At 38.5% G+C, this 27,773-nt stretch overlaps 1 protein-coding gene across 1 annotated transcript; it reads right to left on the bottom strand.

Moving 5' to 3' along the window:
* Positions 1-376: 376 nt before the first annotated feature.
* Positions 377-26,010, bottom strand: LOC134794233 (ribosomal protein S6 kinase alpha-3-like). Its single transcript, XM_063765976.1, has 14 exons — positions 25,830-26,010; positions 25,287-25,559; positions 24,203-24,388; positions 23,450-23,734; positions 22,692-22,846; positions 17,852-17,939; positions 14,130-14,260; positions 11,359-11,514; positions 10,921-11,058; positions 9,863-10,540; positions 8,636-8,835; positions 5,720-5,817; positions 5,191-5,415; positions 377-4,580 (listed from the first exon to the last, which is right to left on the bottom strand). Exons 1-14 carry the CDS (start codon positions 25,881-25,883, stop codon positions 4,470-4,472), a joined length of 2,778 nt encoding a protein of 925 aa, XP_063622046.1. The 5' UTR covers positions 25,884-26,010; the 3' UTR covers positions 377-4,469.
* Positions 26,011-27,773: the final 1,763 nt, after the last annotated feature.

Below are 27,773 nucleotides of genomic sequence, written 5' to 3'. Positions count from 1 at the left end.
GTCCGCTTGACAACTAATCCCATGATTTGACGTAGGCACTAGTTTTTTTACGAAAGCGACTGCCATCTGACCTTCCAACCCAGAGGGGAACTAGGCCTTATTGGGATTAGTCCGGTTTCCTCACGATGTTTTCCTTCACCGAAAAGCGACTGGTAAATATCAAATGATAATTCGTACATAAGTTCCGAAAAACTCATTGGTACGAGCCGGGGTTTGAACCCGCGACCTCCGGATTGCAAGTCGCACGCTCTTACCGCTAGGCCACCAGCGCTCGTTGCATGTGAGGACTCAATTTCTGGTTCCTAGGTACACAGGGAACGTGTTAATGAACCTGATATTGGTATGACTGAAAGAATAAAATAAATAAAACAAAATGTAAGCAATGTCAACAATAATATATTACATCTCTAATTGAATATGAGTTGTCCTATAAGTAACAATTTACGGTCATTTTATTTTTATCTAGACGTCAAAAAATAGACAATTGAGGTGTAACATTAACACGATCTCATAATTACTTCATCATCATCATTTTTGCTTACAGATTTAATCCTTAACTGTAGTTAATCAGGTAAAAAAACTAACCCATAGTCATTAGGTAAAAAACTAACCCATTTCTAGATTTAAATTGGAGTGTTTTCAAATAGAATACATAAAGAAATATCAGCATTAAATGCAGTTAAACTTTAGCCCAATCAATGAAGATTTTTTATGCAGTGACGAGTAGAGTTTTCTACAATTTGAGGATCTTATAAAATATTCTTACAAGAAGACATTTTTATTGAATAATTAATTAGGGAAACATACAACCAAATCATTCATTGACTGGACTGCATATTGTCATTCTAACACCAGCAACTTATCAAAAGCTCCTTCTGAAATGTTCGTCTGTTACATTAACAGTCTATTATTTTTTATAAGGGCCAGTTGCACTAACCACATTTGACAGACTGATCAACGTCAGCCGGCGCGCCCCGGTGCTTTACTATGAAACTTTCCATACATAAACATTTAGCGAACTCTTTAACGATACGAACAGGTTAGTGTTTGTTTATGCACTAGTTACAATTTATAAAGCTTAAATAGACTGACTTTCATTTTTATCTAATTATTATTAAGAAACATGTGCATAATAGCTTTCTACTGTAAATAGCGAACTTTTACGTGGTTGTATATGATTGAAATATTGTAGTACCATAGAAATAGCTAATTTAGTATTTAGACCATGTCCGGTAAGAAAATATTTATTTAGAATTACTCAACAAGTGTGCATCCCAGTTAGGTTTAGATAAATAACAGTTTCTGGAACATTGTGTTCATATTTTATAGTAAGTAAGTATATTGATCATTTGCTACTTACTCTATTCAACAATTATTTACACAGGTCACACGTTGTAATAACATGTCGCACGGCGTACTAGCACCACCGTAGATGTATATTTTTGGCTAACTGCAATTCCAAATTGCCTGTGGTTTTAAAATAGGGAAAATAACGTAGGCGTACCATGGATTAATCTGCGCCTCCAATCTAATATTTAAAAAATAAAGGTTGGGTTTTGAAAACCGATGAAGTGATCGTTATTAATAATTTGTGTTTAAAATGTTATCTAATCACAAGAAATAGAAAAATGTGCTTGAGATATGTTAGAAATGACTTATTATACTTTGTGACACTGTAGCATCTCTATAGTGCTTTTCTTTTTAAATTTTCTTATTATTAAAAATACCTACAATTTGCCTATTAATATTTTGAATCAATTCCTTGAGTTGATAAATGATGACTCGTTATTAATTTAGCATATCTAAATTGGTGTACATACCGACACATGACTTTTTTTTAAGTTTTATACATTTATATTGGCCAAAACAATTTTATAGCATTGTTTTATATACTTAGTTACTATATTTTTTCAGTGGGCCCTTGTAGCATAACAACCCTTCGTAGCATTTCATACATACTTGGGAGGTCCGATAATTGTTAAACCCATTGACTATGACATATCTTTGGTAAAAGATCCGATACAATTAGTAAACCTAAAACATCGACCATAAACATAGATAGACAGTAGAACATCTAATTTATAAAATGAATACCATTCATGACTGATATTTATGTATAGGTACCTACACATTGTTTTTTTCTTAAAACGTAACCATCACCAGTAGCTATAAAATATAATCCATCAAGTATATAATTCTTAATCCTACAATTAAAAAAATAATTCATTACAATATACGTACTAAAGATATTATGACTGTTATTATATTCATAACTGTTTTTGCTCTTACTAAGACAAAACATCGCCAAGGAAGTTATAAATGTCATCAACTTATTATGTCTTTATTCCCAATCGTCAATAATGTAGGGTGAATGCTATAGGGACCGTGTGCGTAGGAGGGTCTGCCGTCTTGTGGCCTGAATGGGAAACATATGTGCACATGTACATTGCCAAAGCAAGTGCTACCATCTACCGTTCTCGTCGGTACGTTTCCTTGTGCATAGTAGGTTCTGCCATCGTGTGGGCTACATCGGAAGCATAAACCACACATTTACGCCTCGCGCCAAAAATCTGACGGCTCCTATGCTGCCCCCTATAGTTCATGCACGGGCCTATAATTATTAGCCACTACATAGTGATTAGCCACTCTCTGATTGAGTCCCAATCTTTCTGATTTGCTAGGAGTGCCCAATATGATATAGCAGTCACCCTATACCTACACCGATAAATGGAATTTGTTATAAGAAAAATATATCTCAATACAAAAATATGGTTATCTTATAATCTAATCTAAAATGATACTCAAAATATGTAACATAAAATAAATATTTGAGATTAAAGAATTTGGAAGAATTTCGCATTAATTATGCGTTTGTGAGCAAGTTAGGCCTTGATATGAGTGAATTGATGATAACAAAGAGATGATATGATGAGATGAATTAGATTGACGTGTGATGTGTTGTACACACGAACGCTATACTAAAGTTAAACTATGTTAATAAAAGCCCTTTTTAAGTATTTCGATATACTTAATCCTAATTATCTAAATGTCTTAAAGCTACTGAATACTCATAATCTTACAAAAATATAAACAACATCTCATTAGAGTAAAGATAAAATAAAAGGAAGGGACGAAGTACCGCGAATGCGTCGAGAAGAGTAATACTTTACAAAAATAAAGCTATTCCAGTAATAAACTTTGTATGTACTTTAGGTACTTTGTAGAACATAAAAATATATGATAGGTCTAATACTAAATTTGTAAGTATTTAATTTATCAATCGATCGTAGCATATAGATATAATGGCACAAAGGGACAAGTTATGTCGTTGGGTGGGCAAGTAAAATGACTAAAAAATAAAGTTAAAATAATTACATACTAATTCCAAATATTTTGAAGGAAGACTACTTTCACATTTACTAATAACACTGCTAAGGACTAAAACGGAAACGGATGGAATGCTGCAATGTGTCTTACAAGAAAATGCAATCTACCTTTCAATTCACTAATAATTAAATCACAATATTTCTTCCACCAAATAAAAATTACGCCTCATATTATGCAGGAATCTTCAGGCGATTAATATTGACATTAATCTTCACATTACGATTATTTCTTCCCGTTTAAATAAAGCTACTTACATACGTTCACATTCACATGACTCATATCCAGGAACATCGAAAATACAACATATAACATTCGAAACGAACGGGGAAACAATCTCGCTCGCTTCTTCTCTCTTGACCCATCGATGGTAGGGACGAAAATAGATCTAATACGTATTTCGGTATGTTATGCAGTTTAGGGAACGCCTCGAGATCTCAAGCTTACAATACATTTAAAAGTAGAAAAAAATACTGTTTCGGGTGAGACTTGAACTCACCCAATACAGTAAGTCTCCTAAATAGTTTAATTAATATTATAATTTCTCCAGTACCTAAAGGTTGTCTGGAAGAGATCGCTCTTTAGCGGTAAGACGCCTTTTGTTGCCTCTGTCGTCATGTATTATGTATGTCTCTCTGTAAATGTTTTATTGAGGTTGTACAGTCACCTGCAATAATATGATACGCTTCGAAGGCCGCAAAAATATGTGACACGCTCTTATGACCCTTCAAATAAGATCGTGTCAGATATTTTTGCGGCCTTCGTTGCGTAACATATTATTGCAGGTGACTGTACAATAAAGAGGATTTGTTTTGTATTTGTATTGTAAGTCAGGGTGCCTCCCTAAAGGCCCATATGGTGCAAATATTTGATGTCCATGGATGAGGTCTTGATAGCTCAGATGGCAACTGGGCTAGTGATCCAGTGGTCGTGAGTTTGAGTCTCACCCAAGACAGTAAACTTTCCACTTTTAAATGTATTCTAAGCTTAATAGTCGCAGTCGTTTCTGCTTGATACATAATTAATTTATCCTCGTGATCTTTTTTGTGGTAAAGAGTTGTTTAAAATTAGTTCGTATACCGTATTTAAAGCTGTGTAGGCGGGAAGCGTCTCTGCGGCTTGCTGCGGCGTTGCGCGAGGGTGGATTGCGACACCGGGCCCAGCACCTGCGGCGTCATCGGCGACGAGGTCATCGCCTGAAACGTGCAACATGATTACCAAGAGCAGAGACAAATATTTATATGTACATTGATTATCTAATTACAACGCCGCGTGTCTTAGCATGGTTGTAGCCACAGCATAGGAAAGGCAGGGTCCTTTTCCTCTGCCCAACTCCAAACATATAGTGATTAGTTGAGGTTTTTAAAACCTAAAAGCCGTAGCCGTAGAGATATCTCTTTCTCGCTCTCTCTTATGGGTGCGGTGCACCAAGGTAGGGTGCGGTGCGGTAGTCTGTTACGGCTTTTACGATCGCCAAGTCTTCAGCAATGCAATCCTGACAAAGGACCAAAAATTTGCCAAAAAATCCTTACATTTTAGAAAAGATCTTGACGTATGTACATACCTAATACCTATGGCAACCCATCAGGAGGTAGGTACAGGTCTAGTTCCTCAGTAGGGGCACGTGAACTACTAAGTCAGGACACAGCCTACACAGGACACAGACTACAGCCTAACAGTACCTACAGTCACATTAGAACAGTCAAGGTATTAAATACACACACTATGTTAATGTGTGGGAATAAGGTCGTGAACACATATTTGTGGCACTTTGTCCGAGTACCTGTAACGTGGCAGGTAGCATACCTGGAAGGTTAGGTCAACGGCCCGGCGCAGCTCTTCAGGGGGCACGGGATCTTCCAGGTCCGGCTGGGGCGGCGCCTCAGTAGGTGGCCGGGAGCTGCAGAGCCAGGACTCTCGCAGCAGCTCGTGTGCGCGCGGCCGGTGCGCCGGCTCCAGCTGCAGCATGCGCCGCACGCACGCCTTCGCTTCGCTCGACACGGAGCGCCATACGCCGGATGACAGCTCAACCTGAGATACGACGGAGTTTTTGTTTGAACATCGAATAACAAACTATAAATACGGTTAGTTTCACTAGACTTATATCGGGTTGGGTAGACCGAGCGCGGTCTACACAACTTTAACACCCACCCGCTATTATCAGTTACCCTTGAACAAGATGCATGTAACTGCGTCGAAATATCGGGAACTCGAAAACATTAAAAAAGGTAATCACGGTTCATATCCCGGTGGTGATTTCTGTCAATAAGTCCACCTAATCTTGAGCTATGTCATTGATGATATTTTACTTAATAATAAAACTACATTCACTTACCTTTCCAGACTCAATTCTTGTAAGAATAGCTTCAGGGCTGTCATCCCCGGTCGAAGCAAACGGCGTTCTGCCAGATAACATGATGTATGCCAGCACACCTGTTCAAAATAAGTAATTGATATATGTAATACGATCATAAAGGATTATTCGTTTGCTACGGAAAGGGTAACAGTAATAAATAGGAGTATAGAGCAAATACTCCAGGATATGTGATAACTACCGAACTCTAGCCCTGATATCTCACGCAAGTAAAGTCCTCCAACACATACTAAATAACAGTAACAGAATTCGCCACTATTTGGATTGGCAAATTCCACCTGAGCAAGCTGGTTTCGTAAAGGGAAAGGGTACTAAAGGGTACTAGGGAGCAAATCTTAAACATCAGGCAACTGATCGAGAAGTCCTACGAATTTAATACCTCCTTTGATCCTGTGCTTCATCGACTACAGCAAGGCATTCGACTGCGTAAAATGGAACATCCTGTAGACCGTTATCGCCGAACTAGGTGTACCCGAACATCTTATCTCCCTTCTTCGGTCACTATACGTCAATAACCGTGGAGTTGTGAGGGTGGACCAAACCCTTTCAAGACCATTTATGTTTGGCAAAGGCGTGAGACAAGGATGCATTTTGTCTCCCATTCTCTTCAACGCTTACGGGGAATATATCATGCGGCGTACCCTTGAAGGCTGGGAGGGCGGTGTCTCTATCGGTGGAATCAAAATCACCAATTTGCGCTACGATGATGACACCACAATTGGCCTGATGACAGTAACAAAGAATCATGGAAATAATGGTTTCAAAGAAACATATACGTAAATACGATTCTAAAAAATGGCCCAATCTCAGTATAAACATTACGATTATTAATATATTCAATAAAATAAAACTGCAAAATTCTCTAATCGGCCCTTTTGACTGAAACGCGAATCAGAAGCGAGCTAAGAATTGACGTCATCAATGTATGACATATTTCTTAGAGCAACATAGACAACCTCATTGATTGACATCCATTACGTCCTCACCAAAGAGTTTGGAAGTTCAAAAAAAATATTATTTCGCCACTAAACATTTATTACGTCCAAAAAATATTATTACACGATATAAAGTTGATGACTTGAGAACCTCCTCCGTTTTTTTTTTTCGTCGGTTGATAAAACGCTACATAATACGATATTTCACAAAAAAACTTTTTTAATTTTTTGGCTGAATGGAACTATCATTGCCATGTTGGCTGTCGTAACTAGAAAAAATTAAAAATTAAAAAGTAGACCCGGCGCTCGGTGATTTTCACTCAAAATTTACATGCATCTAAATAATTCATCTTAAATTGCAACCGTGTGAGAGTCTTTGTATAAAATGACTTATTGTGAACAATTTTTGTAATGTATTTATCACCCCTAATCGTAATATATGGTGCTGAATTAACAATATCATTCGGATTCAAGGGAAATTCGTAACTGTAAGTACGTAAACAATGTCTACCACCATAATTTATGACGTCACAAATGGCGTGTGAGGCGTTTTCGCGCGAGGTTTAAACTAGCTATAATAAAATACAATTATTTATGTTAAATCTTATGAGTATAGCTGAAATATTGTGTTTTTCGGAACCAATACAAGTGTACCAATAATATTAAAAGGGATTTCAAAATTTGTCATCAGGCCAATTGTAGCAACTGATGAAGCTGAGATGAAGGCACTGCTGGAACGTTTGGAGCGCGTGAGCGGAGAACTTGGCCTATCGATCAACAAGTAAAAAACCAAAGTCATGGTAATAGACAGAACAAAGCAGCTAGAGCACAGTGGGACACTCGATCTTCAATATGTTGACAGCTTTGTATACCTGGGCTCTACCGTATGTAATGATGGGTCGTGCGAAGCGGATGTACGAAAACGGATTGGTATGGCAAAAAGCGCAATGACTCGACTAAACAGGATTTGGTTAGACCGAGCAATCTCCAAAAAAAACAAGATTGGACTGGTGAAGACTTTGGTGTTCTCGATCTTCACTTACGGCGCGGAAACTTGGACCCTGAAAAAGGCCGACAGAGCTCGCATTGATGCGTTTGAGATGTGGTGCTGGAGGCGAATGCTTCGAGTGCCATGGACAGCCCACCGCACAGATGAGTCCATCCTACAAGAAGTGGGAGTTACTGTCAGGCTGTCAACCATCTGTCTTCGCAGAATTTTTGAATTCTTTGGACACATAGCCAGAAAGAAAAATGACAACCTGGAAATGCTTCTTGTAACGGGGAAAGTCCAAGGAAGGCGACCACGTGGAAGAAGCCCAATGCGATGGACAGATCAGATCCGCGAAGGCACTAAATCTAAAATCCACAATGCACTGCACACTGCTGAAGATCGCAACAAGTGGAAGGAGTTAGTCCACAAAATAATTCGTGGAGGCCACGACCCTCAGCAATGAGGAATACGACACAAGGAGGAGGAGAGCAAATACTCCACAACTTATTGGTCAATTATTTTTTGATATCCGCATAATTTTGAATCCGCCCTTAATCTGCTCGAATTTAATTGGACTGACCACAGCCGGCTTAGCACAGAAGTGCTGTGATGTATCTGGCCCGCAAGAGACTATCCGCTCTCTCTATACCACTTTTAATTTCAGATTAGAAATTTTATAACATTTCGGAAGAAAAAGCACTACTTTTGAGGTTAGAAAAATTCTAATCTTTAAAAAACGGAGTATAGTTAACACAGAAAAAGACGCGTACCTATATCACGGGCGAGATACTGTCGTGGCGCTCTTGTGGTAAGCGAACGAAATAGGTCGTATTACACGAAATTATAAGAAACCAAGTTTTCAGCGCGTAACTACGTCGCTAGCCCGAAATCTAGTGCGAATGTAATCATCTCCCGATTGGTCTTTTAAAGGTACATTTAATAAATAATTACCTAAACTCCAGATATCGCAGGCAGCATCGTAACCAGCTCGTTTTAAGACCTCAGGGGCAACGAAATTGGCCGTATAGCAGGGGGTCATGAGCAACCCGTTCTCTGCGCGCAGCTGCTTCGCTAGCCCGAAATCGACCAGACGGATGTCCTCGGGCCTTCTTTCAGCCGTCGCGAATAGGATGTTCGATGGCTTTATGTCTCTGTAAGAGAGAAAAACAAAATTTGGTATTATATGTCCTTAACTTTGAGGTTACTTACAACCCTAAAGTCACTTTAAAGGGTTACTTTTAGGGGGTGGGGTTTAGGGGGGTTTACGGTTTTAGGGCATACTTTAGGGTTGGGGGTAGGGAGTTTAGGGTGGGGTTTAAGGACATGGTGGAGGCGGATCTGCGCGAACTTCGAGTCAACAATTGGCGAGAGGTCCCACAGGACCGAGAAAAGTGGCGCTGTCTTGTGTCGGAGGCCAAGTCTCATTTTGGGTCACTGAGCCAACGGAGTAAGTAAATAACTTTAGGGTCATAAATCAATCCTGATGATTTTTGACCTGGTCACTTGCTGAATGCTCACTCTCAGGTTTTGATGATGTATTCTCTATTTTCTAGGAAGCAGATATTTCTTCATTTCAATTTCTTGGATGCCTGTGACATTGGATTGATATCATTATAGACCTTATAGCAACTCTGACAACCAGATAGCACCGGTGAGTGATGTGTTCGAATTCCCCCGGCATAGTTCGGTGTTGTAGTATGTACCGAGACCAACCTGTGCACCACGGTGTGCCTGTGCAGGTAGTGCACCGCGTGCAGCACGTTGCGCAGGATGGGCGCGCAATCGTGCTCGGGCAGGTAGCGCCGCTGTGTGATGTGCTCGAGCAGTTCTCCGCCCCGGCATAGTTCGGTGTTGTAGTACTGTGACCGACCTGTGGACCACGGTGTGCCTGTGCAGGTAGTGCACTGCGTGCAGCACGTTGCGCAGGATGGGCGCGCACTCGTGCTCGGGCAGGTAGCGCCGCTGTGTGATGTGCTCGAGCAGTTCTCCGCTCCGGCATAGTTCGGTGTTGTAGTACTGTGACCGACCTGTGCACCACGGTGTGCCTGTGCAGGTAGTGCACTGCGTGCAGCACGTTGCGCAGGATGGGCGCGCACTCGTGCTGGTAGCGCCGCTGTGTGATGTGCTCGAGCAGTTCTCCGCTCCGGCATAGTTCGGTGTTGTAGCACTGTGACCGACCTGTGCACCACGGTGTGCCTGTGCAGGTAGTGCACCGCGTGCAGCACGTTGCGCAGGATGGGCGCGCACTCGTGCTCGGGCAGGTAGCGCCGCTGTGTGATGTGCTCGAGCAGTTCTCCGCCCCGGCATAGTTCGGTGTTGTAGTACTGTGACCGACCTGTGCACCACGGTGTGCCTGTGCAGGTAGTGCACCGCGTGCAGCACGTTGCGCAGGATGGGCGCGCACTTGTGCTCGGGCAGGTAGCGCCGCTGTGTGATATGCTCGAGCAGTTCTCCGCCCCGGCATAGTTCGGTGTTGTAGTACTGTGACCGACCTGTGCGCCACGGTGTGCCTGTGCAGGCAGTGCACCGCGTGCAGCACGTTGCGCAGGATGGGCGCGCACTCGTGCTCGGGCAGGTAGCGCCGCTGTGTGATGTGCTCGAGCAGTTCTCCGCCCCGGCATAGTTCGGTGTTGTAGTACTGTGACCGACCTGTGCACCACGGTGTGCCTGTGCAGGTAGTGCACCGCGTGCAGCACGTTGCGCAGGATGGGCGCGCACTCGTGCTCGGGCAGGTAACGCCGCTGTGTGATATGCTCGAGCAGTTCTCCGCCCCGGCATAGTTCGGTTACGGCGAGGATTCGGGCGCCTTCCTCGTAGACGCCGCGGAGGGTTATGATGTGCGGGTGTTGGCTGTATCTGTTGATAAATAATAAATAGGTATTTTACGAAGCGTCTATACAGGGAAGGTCTTCTAAGACAATTTTCGCGTAGCAGCACGGGATCTGGTAGCTGCTCTCATTGACCCAAAAAGAAAATCCACTCTGTAATTTTTGAACCACCAATAACCCCAAAAAAATACCTTGAATTTCTCTGCTTACCCGATATCGCTTTGGTAGGAAGCTCAGAATACCGATAAACACGATAAAGGAGTTAGTTGTTATGTTCGATCAAGAATTTAATGAATCTGAGGAACGCGGCTATTAAAACGCACTGCTGCTTAGATTCTGACTATCAACTTAAGATAAGTTAAGCATTAATCTTGGGATATTTTAGATATAAAATTCAGATATACAAACCTTAACAAAATTTCAATTTCTTCACGTGGGTCATATTGCATCTTGTCCATAATTTTAACAGCATATTGCACTCTTGACGCCTTGTGTTCACAAAGGCGGACTACTGAAAACGACCCAGTGCCTAATTCACCCATTAACCTGAAAACATCAAATTACATTAAGTTACTCCACACAAATGAATGTTCCCAATTATCTTAAAAAAAGATCGACCGGATCTAAAGGATTTATAATACACAACACAAGTGATAATTCTTAGAAGATTTCAATCCAACAGATGACACTGTTATAATTGCGTTAAAAAGTTTGTTAGAGCTATTAAATTATTTTGAGATGGATTTTGTTTTGTGAAAGAATGTCCCACGATACACGGAAAATACCTTGGATTGTAATAGGTAGATATTACTAATGAAAACATAGAAGCAACATTTGAATACTTACCGGTATTCATCAAAGAAATTATTCCTATTAACGAAGCCCGCCAAAAACTCCTCAGTGGAAGTCTTATTGTTTTGCACGACGTTGTTCTGCGTTGTATTCGTCACGGTTTTATTATTGTCATCGTCGAGTAGACACGGGGCTACGAAGCTGAAACCCCTGAAACGAAAACACACTTTGTTACAAGTTACAACGTACCTTTTTTTTGACGGAGTGGGAATGCATTTACGCACGGTGTGTGGGTCTCCCCGCTCCTTATCTCTCTTGGTGAGGGGGGGAGAATTTGGCCCTACCACAGAATAAATAATAGTACTACCGTACAGGAAACTTCCTACAAAACCGAAGTTTGACAGCGGTTCAGGGTCGAATCATGCTGTCCCTTTCTAATATATGGCACTATCCCTTTCGGCTATTTAGGGTTGTCAAAATTCAAGCCATTATCTTATCTGTGGTCGTGCACGCAAAGGGACGTCAAGATGTGTCAACCCTAATAATTGCTGAGCCGAACGGAGCCGAGTTTGCCCGAAGGGAGGAGTTTCGCACCCCTGGCCCTACCCACTAAACCCACTCCGGCGTTTCACCCTCTTTGCCGTTCGTGAGGGCGCAGTGGGACCGATGTCATTCCAACGCCGTGCCCTCCGAAGTTACAACGTACAATCACCTGCGCTCGCGGTGTTCCAGTTAAGAAAAAAAAACCGGGCAACTGCGAGTCGGACTCGCGCACGTAGGGTTCCGTACCATAATGCAAAAAACGGCAAAAAAAAAAAACGGTCACCCATCCAAGTACTGACCTACTGACCCCGCCCGACGTTGCTTAACTTCGGTCTAAAATCACGTTTGTTGTATGGGAGCCCCACTTAAATCTTTATTTTATTCTGTTTTTAGTATTTGTTGTTATAGCGGCAACAGAAATACATCATCTGTGAAAATTTCAACTGTCTAGCTATCACGGTTCGTGAGATACAGCCTGGTGACAGACGGACGGACGGACGGACGGACGGACAGCGGAGTCTTAGTAATAGGGTCCCGTTTTACCCTTTGGGTACGGAACCCTAAAAATGCCTTAATGACTACCTGCAAGACGTTCAAAGTGTTCAAACGAGTATCGCCCTAAGGGTGCAACACCGCGAGCGCAGGCGATTGTACCTACCTACATTCGAATAAAGAAGCACTCACGTTCATGGTGTTGCACACTAATGTGTAGGTAAGGGTGGTATTCTACCTGTCCAATTTATTTGTCCAATTTTGTGTTTTGTCTCATATTTTGCTTAATGAGAGCTTGAGACGCAATGCCATTGGACAGATGGAATACCACCAAAGAAAGCGGAAAGTTTCAAATAAGTTCTCACATTTAATCTTTATGGATTTTTTCAGATTCGTTTTTTTTAACTCCTTGGAAACGTGCCGCAACTTGCACATGAGGGTGCATAGCCAACGTGCCAATCGTTTACGCTCCGTAGCGAACGAAACGCAACTGTCTCTGTCGTACTAATATGAAAGAGTGATAGAGAGAGATGACTACACTACGCCACGGATTGCACAGGGATTGCACGGACGATTGACACGTTGGCTAGAGGCACCCTGTAGTCTTACCGCACCTGCATAGATTCAGATTCGTTTATTTCATGATAATAAATTAAAATATAATATATGCTGCGCTAAACTGTATTAATTAATCTTAATGCTTTGGAAAATACACAATTATAAACACATTCGAGTCCATTGCGCAGATTAGGATTTTGTTAATTCATTTTCCTGATAGCTATAATTGCTCCCTGCGGAGCCGATACACACGCCAACATTTGTTAGGTACTTATGTTTATTTTGTATGTTGTTTTGGAGAGTTTGTGTTTTATTTAAAATAAATACGGGTGGCGAGTATTATACGTGGTCCTTCGAACCGGATTGCCTTCCAAGAACAGTCGCTGCCGAAGCGAAGGAATAACTTGTTTTAGGAAAATAGATTTTTTGTTGGTGACGAACTTAAAATTATAAATGAAATATTTCTTCTTCTTTGTCGTCGCACTCTTGTCAGAGTGGTCGTGGTCGTCATATCAGAGCCGGTGGCAAGCTTCACAAGCCGTCGCCCTTCTTGTACATTCATGGAGTGATAAAATATTTATTTACCCAGAATACCGGATGAACTTAGTAAAATATAAACAGTCGCAGCAACCTAACCTAATATTACGTCACGATGCAGTTATCGTTGAACCAATAGACTTTGTGATAACTGATAAGATTGCACTGATAATGGAAACAACATATTTGAGAGATGACGGACTTCCCAGATGAAAATAATTTTACGTCGCGTAGTGCCGCTAATAATGGCGTAAGCGCCGACCGCCATAAGGTCCCTTTTGATATGGACTGTCACTGATAAACCTAATATTCACGATCGACGTGCCGTATTTGGAACAGCTACCTACCCAATGGGCCTTTTAATAAGTCATTGGGCCCCTATTTTGTGAGCAAGTCACAGTCAGTCACAAATATATCGTACAGTAACACATCTTTGTTAAAATAGAAACAAGGATGTGTTCTGATATAATTGTCAAACGACTTCAGCTGTCAAAATCTACCCTTACTACCTCTTCTAAAACTATTTTATAACTCTTTGGTAGCTAACAAAACGTGTGCGAAATGCATCACACACGTCCCACGTTGCTAAAATTGGCATTATTTAAACGCGTTACTGGCCTGAATAGAACATAATTTAACTAAATAAGGCCCGTAAAGTTTTATGAATAAGGGGGTTAGTAACACAGATTGTTTACCTGAACAGCTCGTGGGCGTTGGCGGAGGCCGGCACCCCGGGCGAGTCTCTCGGCGTGCGACAAGTGAACTCCGAGTCGAAGTAGAAGGCGTCGTCGGCCCGCGACACGGCCGGTCTGAACGGTGGGATTACCTGGAAGATAATGTTAACTTTTAAAACTTTCATCATCATTTTATTTTGTTTTTCTTTAGCTGTATCTTTTTACTGAGGTGTGCCAATAAAGAGTATTCTATCTATCATCATCATCTTTTTTTAAACGCTAAATTGAGTGGCTTAACTTGAAACTCGGGTAAATCCATCTGTCAGATTATGCGATTTTGGTATTACGAAAAGGTAACAGGGTAGATATTTGCTGAGAGGGTCGAATGCAGCGAAATGCTATACATGGAAGTATTCTGTCCGCTCAATTATGACCCAACGCAAACTACCCCGCGATAGGCGGTACTTACAAACTGCTCGATTGGCAATCTCAGTACCACCGAGATGACAGTCAGTGACAAATGGCTATTTTGATTTATAAAAACAACTTTTTTTTGTAATTAAAAATATATTCATGTGTCGTGAAGTGGTGCAGAAGTTATTTTAGTTCATACCAAGGACAGTGGAATCACTTTTCACTTGTAGTAAACAGATAACTTCAGTAGAATTGGGAAAAAACATGACGATTTGTTTTCAATACTACCGTGCTAAGCTAAAACGTAACAACTGCATACGACTTTCATAACAACATACGACTTTTTGAATTGCGAGGTTAATAGGGATGGTGTTATGCTAAATAAGGTAGACTATTTTATTAACTTGTGTTTGGTTTAGGTATTTTCTATATAATTATAAATGTAGTAATAAATTCCTTCTTACAGATTTGTATTTTCCTTTTTTATTTCATGAGATGGAGCTATAAAAAAACTACCTAGTTATTTCAAATTAATAATCAAATTTGGTATTGTCATTTTACATTACTTTCCATTCAGATTCCCACAAGATGCTATTCGCAGAGAACTATGGAAAAAAGCTGTCCAATTAGAGAGACATGAAATTGAGTGGATGCCTGGCAAGATATCTAGAATATGTTCTATTCATGAGATATAACCCGTGAGATAATCATACCCGATCTCCTATATGTAGATACATTTTTCCCATCATGCTTTCACTGAATTAATTTAACAATTACACACATTATCTGAAAATGTTGATCATTTGAATCCACCCTCTACTGTCACATATATGTAGGTTCTCTCTCAAGCCATTTCCGTCAGTAGAAAAGAGCGGCAAACATATTAACTCACATTATAGACGGGTCTAACGCGAATTATATTCAATTACCTTGATTTACTGACGTAAATCAGTTTCGTTTCGTATAATGTGAGTTAATATACTGGGTCAAGCAAATCTTGTCAGTAGCAAACGGCGGCAAATTTGAAAAATCGCGGGTTAGCAACACTGTGTTCGAATAATTCGAAAATCGCGTGTCATCTGTGCTTTATCTGTGGAATGTGGATCGCGAATGACAGCCATCATCTTTGTTTACATTCTGAATCTTCTATTTCAAGAGATATTTCTGCTGTGTCACCATTAAATACCAATATATTAAATAAGATTGTGCTTAATCAAAGCTAAGATGCCTACAATGCCTACAGTGGCAACTGAGAAATCTAATAAAATATTAAAATCCAGTAGTAGGACATCTACCTGCTGAAGCAATGATTTTATTCATACATTCTTGTTTAACGGCATAGTCCACTTCTAATTTTATTTTGAGATCTTCAAATTAGTTAATCATTTTTATCAACATCACACACCGCTTTTAAATTTTCCGTCCATACCTATTAATAACAATTTCAAACATTTTCAATAGAGAATCCGCGAGTGACAATTTGAATTGACGGGCGCGCTCAGCGGAAATAAAGTTTTGGTTCGATGTACATTGTACATTGCTGCTTTTCTTAGCGCAATACTACTCTTTGAGTGTTGCCCTACTTTAGTTTGCTTTACATTGCTACTGACAAGATTTGCTTGACCCACTATATGTGTTCAAAATGCGAAAGTTTAAAATATTATAAGAGCGGCAAATTTAGAAAATGTAAGCGCGCGAACGGCTGTGGTCCTATACAAAATTTTAATTTTGCACCTTTTTCTACTGACAAACTTGCTTGACCGTCTATATATATAAAATATTCTGAACTGAAAGTGGGGATTTATTGTGACTCCGCCTGTTCAAATATTTTTGACCCGATTCGTGTACCCATGTAAATTTTGCAGACTGTATAGCCAGTCCGATTTCTAAGATCAAGTTCGCCATACATTTACTATGGCGTACTTGATCTTAGAAAAACGGACAGACTATACCTGAACGTGACTTCGCACTGCCATGCAGATTGATAATAAAATATACAAAATACTTATTATAGCGGAATACATTTATACAACAATTATATATTTACTTATGTTGAGTTAGTCTGTCATGTCATAACAAAATTTTAACTAGTTATCTTTTAATCTGCATTAAATTATTATACGTGAATTATTTGACTGGTTCTTCACTGTATGGCATAAACCTATCCCTGTCCAAGTCATATTCTAATCAAATATGAACCGCGAACTCTCAGCGGCCAGTACGTACAGCAAGAAGGTTATTAGCGGATTAATGTCGCTGATTGGTAGTTATTGACATTATATGCATTTCATCTACACTTAGGTATGTACCATTAGTGTAATAAAGATGACTCTTATTTTGTTTACCAGCTTTGATCACAGGCTCTGTAAACGCGTCGTCTTATTTGAATGTAGGCGTAATTGTGTATGTGTGCTAATTTAGCCCGAGAATTTGAACGGTAATGTTCCTAAAGGCGGTATCCATGGTTATATATGATCGCAGGTCGAATGGACTTACCCGAGTTTGAAGTTAAGCGCAACGAGTCTTCCCTTCGATGCCCAGGCATAGAAGTCAAAACCTCTGCGTTTCAGGGCTTTTTAACGTTATCGCATACGTGACACTTAGAGGTAACCTTTATGAAGACGGAAAACCGCGTCCGTGGGAGTCGAGGGGTTAAACTATAAAATAAATACGGTCCGTCTAGATTAGGTGAACATGCTTTATATTATATGCGCCTGTTTTCAAAACGCTTGCATCACGATGTACAGTCACCTGCAATAATATGTTACACGACAAAGGCCGCAAAAATATATGATACGATCTTATTTGTAGAGCCATAAGAGCATGTCAGACATTTTTGCTGCCTTCGAAGAGTAACATATTATTGCAGGTGACTGTACAGAGCGAGTACAGACTCTGTACTCTATACTATGAGTTCTCTGATCTGAGTTCTATGAGTTACTCTGAGTTCGTACGATTCGCCAATGGCGTGCTATAGCGGTGCATTCACCAGATCTGGACGCACCTCAACAGTTGTCCATCACTTTAACTTCTCTTCTAAAATCATTAATTATAATAATTATTTATTGACCGAGTGTTAGCGAAGGTCTCCGTTTCAGCTTGGGCAAAAATGCTTTCGTATGTCCGGATGTTCTCCTCTACAGGTCGCAGTTCTAAACCGATTCTCGTGAAATTTTGTGAGCAGGTTCGATGATTAAACTGATTATTTTTGTCGTGTCAGTTTTTTTTTTTTTTCAATATGGTGGCCACACTAATAATAAGTTATTAGTGTTGAACATGTATGTTCCTTCAAGTGCCAATAATATATAATAGACCTATTTTAGACTAACCTCTTTCTTCAACAGAGCATCCCAGTCTATACTTGCAAAGAACTCGTGGTTCTTCACATCCTCTATACCATTTGGGCCCGCTCCCAGCCTGTTGACAGATTAATAGTTATTTTAAAATATTTCTAGATAAATATAATAAGTATTAACCTCAATAAAAAGTACACATTTAGGTATGTGGCCCTTGGTATTAAACCTAGTAGTGAGTAGAATCGATATAAGGTCTATCTCTATACTATACGATCAAAGTATCTGCACATCGTTGAAATGCTACACAGCTCCGCTATGCCGGATATTATCAGAATGATCTGATTTTAGCAATAAAGTTGTGGTTAGATCATTTTGAACACAACTTTATCTGCGATATTTACTTGTAATAGAAGCACAAGTGTAATAAACAATGTGTTTATTATAGAACAGTATTTAAAATATAAGATAACGCGTGCGGCTGGACATCTAGGCGATTATCAAACATTATAATAATAAGACGGACAATAGGTAAGTACATCTAACTACAACCTACAAGTAATTGCAGACCAATAGGACTACAATTTTATATAAGTACCATAATTTTGCATTGTGCCAAGACAATAGTAATTGAATAGTTTATTTGACCATGAAGGTGGTCAATAACAACAACCTTGGTCATATCTTAACACTTTCAGTGCCAAGAACCCGATAGTCGGGTTCATTTTGTATTGGAATTGGGGCTCTTGGCACTGAAATTGTTAAGGGGCCCACAGATTACCAGTTAGCCGGACGATATCAGCCTGTTCGGAACTGTCACCTTTTGCGATTAACTGACAGGCTGATATCGTCCGGCGAACTGGTACCCAATCTGTGGGCCCCTTTAGTGCTTAATCCTGCCTAATTAATTAATACTTGTTACAAACGATTTCTACCCACTTTACCATGCATTACAAAAATTATAGTATGTATATAATATTGTTTACATTTAAATTAATTAGTGCACGCTAGCCTAAAAAAGTGTTGTTTTATAAGTGTATCTCATGTAAGTGAATTTTGTAAATTGTTAATGAGATAATAAATGTCTTAAACCATAATTTAGTGACGGTTCCATTGCCGGAACTGTTCATTATAATGGCTCCTCTACACGATGGGCCAACGCCGGCCACTCCAAGGGACGCATTTATGCGTTAGAGCAGCGGTTCTCAATCTTTTTTTTGACGGAACCCTTTTGGAAAGCGAAATACTTGATGGAACCCTACAATAAAACAATAGTTTTTAGAAGTGTGTTTTTTGCATAGTAAAATTTTTCGAGGCGACTAAAGCATAGTGTTCTAAATTCTTGCGGAACCCCTGCAGGGGTGTCGCGGAACCCTAGGGTTCCGCGGAACACACTTAGAGTATGGCTGCGTTAGAGGGAGCAAGTGATATTGCTATCTCATTCTACCGCATGGCTGCGTCCCTTGGAGTGGCCGGCGTTGGCCCATCGTGTAGAGGAGCCATAATATGATGGATTAATAAATGAATCACCCATATATGTAACCACTATTATTATTAATAGGGGAAAATTTAAATGAAAATCATCATCACTATGACGATCCTTATTGGGAGAAACAATTAATTTTATTATTTTAATTTTAATTTTTGACGATCATGATGAAAAGATAAACATGGTTTTGACGAATGTAGCAAACGCCATAGTCGGTTTTCCATAGTAAGTTGGCCCTTAAATCAATTCGTTTCGAGTTTTTTTTATGAGTACCTCTTATGGTAAAGGATATTTTTGCTGAGTATCAACATCCTACTAGTGACAGTTTTTGACTTATGATTTTATTAATTTTTTTCTTTAATGTATTGTTTTTCGGGATGTATTCAAGCGATTTGCTTAATTTTTTTAAATAGTGTTCTTTATTTAGGTATGCACCGATACTTAAAAAACGAATACCAGTTATCATATAAAAAAAAAGAAAAATGAAGTAAAAAAAAATAAAACAGTATTTTTATGTCGTTGTGAAGTAGCGACACCTCTTATTTTTTTTCTAGTTGTAGGCCAGACATTGGCCTACTACTTGCCTAAATATCAGAATTTTCCAAACGGTACTTCCTGTCAAAAATTTGCAATATGTGTGGTCAAGTCCTGTACTCAATCGGTATTTTTCAATATAGTATACAAACATTAAGTTGTCATTGGCATTTTACTCTTAAATACGACAACCTGATAAGAAAACGCAAACATAATCGAAGAGTTTGTACACTACATTGAAAAACACCGATTGAGTACAGGACTTGACCACACATATTGCATATTTTTGACAGGAAGTACCGTTTGGAAAATTTTGATATTTAGGCAAGTAGTAGGCCAATGTCTGGCCTACAACTAGAAAAAAAATTAGAGGTGTCGCTACTTCACAACGACATTAAAAAAATGTTTTTTTTTTTACTTGATTTTTCTTTTTTTTTATATGACAACTGGTATTCGTTTTTTGAGTATCGGTGCATACCTAAATAAAGAACACTATCAGTAGCGGCGGCTTCATACAACCCGATTCCCACCGGCTTGCCTAAAATTTATTGCTACATATATATCCATAACGAAAACACTACGTATTACCTTGTAATCGATAACACGATTTACTAAAGCTTCACTATTGATTAAATTTCAACTAATCATAGCGGGCGCGCGGGCGACTAAGTTTAAGCTTGAGTATTCATTCGTGAGCCACCACACACATACGAAAACTCACGCACACGCTCATAAAGTTCGCTAAAGAAAGTCCGCGTATTTACGCATCAAAATAACACGGTTTTGTATCGAGTTATTCATTTAAATAAAAACCTTAAACGTAACATGATAAGGTTTATATTGGAAAAATGCACGCACACAGTCAAAGTCCGCGAGTGGCGTAAGTGCAGCACCACAAGTACCACAACGGTGTGCTGCTTCATTTGAATTTAAACCTTAAATACAAATAGGTAAGATTTATATTGGAGTGTAATGTTTCACAATTTTGAATCGAGTCGCGTTTGCCGCTCGTGTGGTTAATGTTGCCGTACCAAAACATTGAATTGAATTAATGGGTAATTTTTTTTTGTATTTTGCTATCATTAATACCAAATTTTCAAAAAACCTTTAAAAAAAGAATTTTTATTACAAAATCTAAGAATATTATGGAGTCGCAAGTTTAGTTAAGGTAATTTGATAACGAGGGTTTCTTCAAAGAAAGTACTGTTTATAAATTTGTAGTAATAGGTTTTGGAAGTCCGTAGGTCGTGGGTGAAAATGGAATAATATTATGACAACACTTCCGTTCCGGTTATTGCCAAGATTTGTTGTTATTGTTGTTTTTATTAGAGTTTTATAGGTTTTAATGAGATTTTACTTAGTTGTGTGCATATATTTATATATAAAGACTAAATCAGTGAATTTTTGAGTGTTATTAGTGTTGCGTATTGTTCGTGCAGGTGTTTCAAGGTCAGTCCTTGTTTTTATTAGGTCGATCTGTATGTAACTAATATAATGGAATCTAAGGTAACTAATTTAAACACCTTCCAAGGATCGTAGCGTCATGGAAATTGGCAGCTGTATGTAGTTCTGCTGACAATACAATAATATCATACTGTCGAACTGATCTGATGATGGAGACAGGAGGTCGCCATAAGAACTCTGTGATGGAACAACGCAACCTAATTGTGTTAGGGGTTTTTAGAATTGTCTCGATGAGTATTAGTTGTCTGTCGTAAGAAAAGTATAGTCAGCGATAAAAGCTTGTACCAAAAATGAAATTTTTGCAAAAAACTTATTAGTTAGGATTGTTAGGAATTTAGGAGTAGGAATCCGCTTTTGTCATACACGACATACACTGTTTATGTGACGTCAGTGATGACAAGTATGGCAAAGGTGGTTATACACTAACTGCAAAAGAACGAACTCAAGGACACACCTAGCTCTTTACTTTACCTTCGCTTATCATGAAAAAATAAGTGCATAATGTAGGTGTTTCATGTAGGTGTTTTTTTTTTGCTCCGAGTTGTCTAGAGAAAAATTCCACGCGCCGCCACTGAACACTATTTAAAAAAAATAAGCAAATCGCTTGAATACATCCCGAAAAACAATACATTAAAGAAAAAAGAAATCATAAGTCAAAAACGGTCACTAGTAGGATGTTGATACTCAGCAAAAATATACTTCACCATAAGAGGTACTCACAAAAAAAAACCCGAATCAAATTGATTTAAGGGCCAACTTACTATGGAAAACCGACTATGGCCTTTATAGTGTAATTTTCATCTAGAAATAAAGATATCTAATCTATTATCTATTTCTGATGAACATAGTTTTCAATAACTGCCATGACTGGTAAGCAATAAAGACTATTGTATTCCAATTAGAATCTTTTTGCATAGACAATAAGGTCGATATTTGAAATCTATAGTAATAAAAGTTCCTATAAGATGGCCTTAATCAATTTGATGGAGTGCGCATTTGTGAATCAACTTATCTCTACACCGTGTGACTCATCTATTTTTGTTATGTAAACCGGTATCGAAGTACAGTAACACTCTGAATTGATTATGTACCATAAATCTTTAAAATAAGATTCACGAATTGTCAGAAATGTACAGACGATATGTAAATTGCCAATCTAATTACCAGATATCGTACATTTTATAGCATTTTCGGTGCAGCGACGTGGTGTTAATGGAATTGGTATAAACAATTTCAACCTTAATGATTAATTAGCGTTAATTAATTTACCATTTCAGTTGGAATTATCTATACCAATTCCGTTAACACCACTGCGCTGCACCAAAAATGCTATAAAATTTGTGATGTCTGCTAATTACCATCTACCTAAGAATATACTGCAATTCTCACCTATTCTGTGGTGTCCGTTTGAACAAGGCTCGAAGTAAAGATTGTGCTTCCTCACTCAAGTTGGATGGCATGCCAAGCTTCGCTTTTAATATTTGCGTCATTGTCTCGTGCCTCGTAGAACCGTGGAATGGTAAATTTCCAGTTAACATTTCAAACTGCGGGTAAATGAATACATTGGGAAATCATATTCATACAATATTCAAATTAATCAATAAGGAAAAAGAAATTTAATGGGTATTCTTATCTGCATACATTAACTGTCCTAGATTTGAAAACATTGAGGAAGTAGTAGGTATGTTTACGGCTCGGCCACGACACGACTGGCGACGGCGGCAGCGACAACCATAGGTGGGAACGAAAGGTCCGATCGCTGTGTCTCGCTCCAATCTATGGTTATCGCGGCCGCCATCGCAAGTCGCTCAATGTCGTAGCCGAACCGTTATAGTGTTATGTAAAATGGATTTATAATTTACTCTGTATTGAATATCAAAAACGTGTTTGATTTGCAATTAAGATTATTCGATTTTCCATCCTAATAGCAATAACATTAAGGTTTTTTTTTAATATCGCCAGCCAATTCATAAACTATTAATAAAATTACGTAAGTACTTATTTACACTGTAAATTATAAATATTATAATATCGTAATCTTAAATACCATGTGTGTTAATAAAAACTATATTTCCAAAGTCCCCACACAAACTAATAAAATAACTCAATTAGCTACTTTAATATGATCTATATTCTAGACTACTTACCATAAGTACTCCGAAAGACCACCAATCCGCAGCAAATGTATGACCTCTTCTATTGACAACTTCCGGAGCCATGTACTCAACTGTACCACAGAAGCTGTATGCTTTATCACTACTTGGTGGAAGTTTAGATAAGCCAAAGTCAGTAAGTGCAATGTGACCGTCTGCATCTAACAAAATATTCTCTGGCTTAAGATCCCTGTATATAATGCCCAATTTGTGCACATGTTCTAACGCTAAAGCTAACTCCGCTAAGTAAAATTTAACATCCTCCTCTGTGAACATTACCTGAAATTGCAGTTTATTAGCACAAAGCAAAGTGAATACAAAATACGTACAGTAGAACCCGCTTAGTGTGGTTTTGGAAGGACCCGGCACACAACTTATTAAAAAAAGAAACTGACAAAAAACGTACCGTACCTATGTAAAGGGTGGTCCACCTGCCCAATTTCTTTTCTCTCATTAAGCAAAGTGTGAGACGCAATACATATTGGACCCAATATATTGGACAGATGAAATACCATCCTTACAGATTTACAGAAGTCACTCAGGAAAGTAAATGCTGAACGCGTCAAAGACATGTTAGGTATCATATTAAACGGGTTTAACTAAAGGTGCATTCCATTTAGCATAGTATTAGTTATTTAATACTTCATACAGCAATCAATATAATTACCTAAGCACATAAACAATACATAATATACATAAAACTAATAAGTACCTACATATAATAATTAATAATTTATTACATCTTACCTCTTTACTAAGTCTTGAGAACAAGTCACCGCCACGTAAAAAATCTAATATTAAATAAAGTTTTCCAGCAGTTTGAAATGCATAGTGTAATTTTACAATAAATGGATGGCCCATGTCTACTAATATATTTCTCTCCATTTTTGTACGTTCTCTATCTCTCACTTTTAGGGTAGCCTTTTTAAGTACCTATAAGAAATTATATAAGTAGGTTTTTATTAAGTAAACACATAAGTTCACAACATAACAATTAATCATAATTTTCTACAGTCTGAAAAAAAAGAGTAGAAATTAAAAAGTGGCAATACTAAGTCCCGTTTTCTTATATAAATTGAAATGAAAAGGATGATGCTACAGTATTGCCACTTTTTAATTTCTACTCTTTTTTGTCAGACTATGTATAATTTTGAGACAAAGTTTTGTATAGCCAATAGACTTCTCCAACCAACCTGACAAGCTTTAAGTCAAGGCTAAATTAGGTTTCTTATTTTCTTACTATATTTGTTTGATTCAGCAATAATTATACATTTAAAAAGAAACATTCCATTTGAACTGTATTTATTTAATATGCACCATAGCAAGTCATCAAACCTTGATTGGCCAGTCCAGTGGCCAGCCCAAAACTATTTTGGAATACTTTTTAATCGAGGCTTTGACGATATAGCCACCAATTGTTTCCAAATAGGATAGTCTGCACTCATTGTATTCTATAGAAACATTGACTACCTGCCACTTAACAGTTTTATTTAAGAGGAAAGGGGACAACTGGTTCTCCATACAAACTTAGTCCGCATTTTCCTCTCTGGATATTGACATTGCTAAGAATATTTTTATAAAATTAGATGTTCATTAACTATTTTGATTATTATAAGAGTTAGGAGCGAAAAACAAATTTTTAATAGCTCCAGTTTGTTATAAATTATAACTAATGATAATTAAAAAATCTAAAAAAAGATAAAACAAAGTGGTCGAAAAAAGTCAATACCCCAGGGATGAAAATGGGGACTATGCTTGTATGGAGAAGCGGTTGTCCACTTAAAACATGCCACATATTGACTTTTAGTTGTCGTTTCTAATAACAGCTTACCTTCATTGCATATAGTGTGCCTGCATCAGCACCAGCTACTTTCCGTACTAGGAAAACTTTTCCAAAGGAACCTTCTCCGAGAACTTTGAGCAATTCAAATTGAGACGGGTCTGCTTTCTCGTGCCCCTCTTTGACAACATCCTGTAGTTCAACCTCCCTCTCGCAGCTGATCTCGGCGGCGGAATCCAGGCTTTCTGCTGTAGACGCCTGACGCGACTCTGCAGAGTTCTCCACCACCATTGGAAGACTGTTGGCTGCCTGAGATATACCCCTCTACAAATTACAAACTCAACTATTTCACCAAGTCCAAGTGATAAAATAAATATTACAGAAGATGAATGTTTAATGTATTAATTACTAACGAATGGGTGGGCGTATATGCATTGCGAACCCCCTAAGCAAGTAATTCGTGATAACCATTTGGCGCCAGACATCATTGTATTTATATAGGTATGTCTGCGGTTTTAAAACGGTGAGTAATCACGATTATTAAACCAAGTATTTATTGAACTCTAATACAAGGCAAACAGTTCAATCACTTACGTTGTCTCCAACATTCTGCATTCGCCATGGATCTGACGGGTTTGCTAGTGGCATAATTACTATCGATCACAAATAAACCTTCAAAGGAAAATCTAATAATGTTTTTGCAAATTTGATTAAAAACTAGACCACCATGTTTTTTCATTCATAAACAGACTGAGACAAGTGAGGCATTGCGGGTTGTGCCCATAGACCTAGTTGTGCCAGACAGAAACGTTTCGTTCATCTACAAATTCTACGACACCCAGCAGCTTTGAATTGACAAGCGTAGCACATCTGTTAGATTCAAGTGCGCCATTGGATACGATTCAAGGGCAAGATGTCTTCCTCGTCTATTATTGGTGAAAATAATACAGGGCGGATAATTTAGCCAATAAGGTGTGATTTTGTCTATAATGAAATGAATTACTTTTTTTATTTGGATGTGAGGATTTCGATGAGATTTCGTGAGGATTTCGTAATGGTTTCGTACAACCATGGAAGAAAGAACGCGAATTTAGTGCGTACAGCGATTAAAAAGTGTGGGTTCTCCGAGCCGAGGTCTCCTGCATAGTAAGAATATTTTTTTTATTTATTAATAGACCCTTTTATACTCTAGCAAGCCAGCTTTGCCATAAAAAGGGCGGCAAATTTGAAAATATTACTTTTAGGCGTTAATTATCGATTCGATCTCCTATACAATTAATTAGAAAAAAAAGTTAGTCCAAGAAAAGTTTGCAGAGATTTTGACAGCACACGCAGTGCAAGTGTTATTTATACGTCATAATTTCATAGAAGTTTGACGTTTAAAATAACACCCACGCTATGGAGCTCTACCTTCCATAACCCACGCTGCCTGTGCTGTCAAAATCTCTGCAGACTTTTTTTGGTCGAACTCTATAAATTTCTACTGACAAAGTAGGGTGAAAATGTTTTTTCCAGGATTGATAAAATTAAAAACTTAGCCTAAATAATGCTCTACAGTCTGACAAAAAAAGAGTAGAAATTAAAAAGTGGCAATACTGTAGTGTCGTCCCGTTTTCTTATATAGATTGGTTTGAAAGGGACGACACTACGGTATTGCCACTTTTTAATTTCTACTCTTTTTGTCAGACTATACCAAATTGAATTCATAGAGTAACACATTGACGTTGATAGTGTAATGTCAAATCAAATCAGAGTTCTGTTCAAAGAGAGGTTCAAAGAGCATAATATATAATCACTACGTTCTGGTTTTGTTATCCTAAAACCTAAAAGCAAGGTATGTTTTTTTTGGTTTATGTGAGTTAGTGTAAAACTTTATTAAAAATATAGTTCAATGCATTAAGCTAAAATGAAATAAAACTTATAGCACTCCATTTAAAAATGAAAGAAGAGGAGAAATGCCAAATAAGTATAATGATAACAATGAACTGTCATCTCGATCTGTAACACCAAATATAAGTATAGTCTGAGTATAGTAGGTTGAGTAAGGTCATTTAGCATGCACTTTAGTCTCAGGCGATGCCGCTTGGCACGATTGTTCCTTAGGTCAAACAAAGCTGATTTGCCCCGGTAGCCAAAAGATCGTGCCGTGCATACACCCCAAAAAGGGGGGCGTGAAAGGGTCGGCACCCCAGGTCCATTCTATGCTATATTTCTTCCTGTTCTTGGCAACTAGGGCAAGTAATAATATCATTTTCGTATAATTTAGGGACGAGGAATTAATTTTTGAAATAATTATTATACCTTTCCATACAAAACAAATGATTTTTGTACTAAATATTTAAATATTATGTAATTTTTTGTGACAATTTTGGATGTTACAATTACAGTGTGGCGATTAGCACAAAATAAAAAATTGGATGATGTAGCCCATGTATTCTTTATTCTGAAAAATATCACTTAATAGGAAGGCCTTCATACATTTTTTCTTAATTTAAAAATAATTTATAGCGCGTAGCGGTAACATTTGTATAATGGAAC

The sequence above is a fragment of the Cydia splendana genome, chromosome 10 (assembly GCF_910591565.1).
Source record: "Cydia splendana chromosome 10, ilCydSple1.2, whole genome shotgun sequence".
Lineage (NCBI taxonomy): Eukaryota > Metazoa > Arthropoda > Insecta > Lepidoptera > Tortricidae > Cydia > Cydia splendana.
Note: the sequence above shows the minus strand (reverse complement) of the source record. Positions and strands in the feature narration are given on the sequence as shown.

Bases quoted from the DNA above. Each gene is read 5' to 3' on its own strand.
- LOC134794233 (XM_063765976.1), bottom strand. From the start codon at position 25,883: ATGCCACTAGCAAACCCGTCAGATCCATGGCGAATGCAGAATGTTGGA. The intron at 8,836-9,862 runs GTCGGTCACAGT...TCTCTCTTACAG, and splicing joins AGGCACACCGTGGTGCACAG to AGACATAAAGCCATCGAACA. The intron at 5,416-5,719 runs GTAAGTGAATGT...GTCGTATCTCAG, and splicing joins CAAGAATTGAGTCTGGAAAG to GTTGAGCTGTCATCCGGCGT.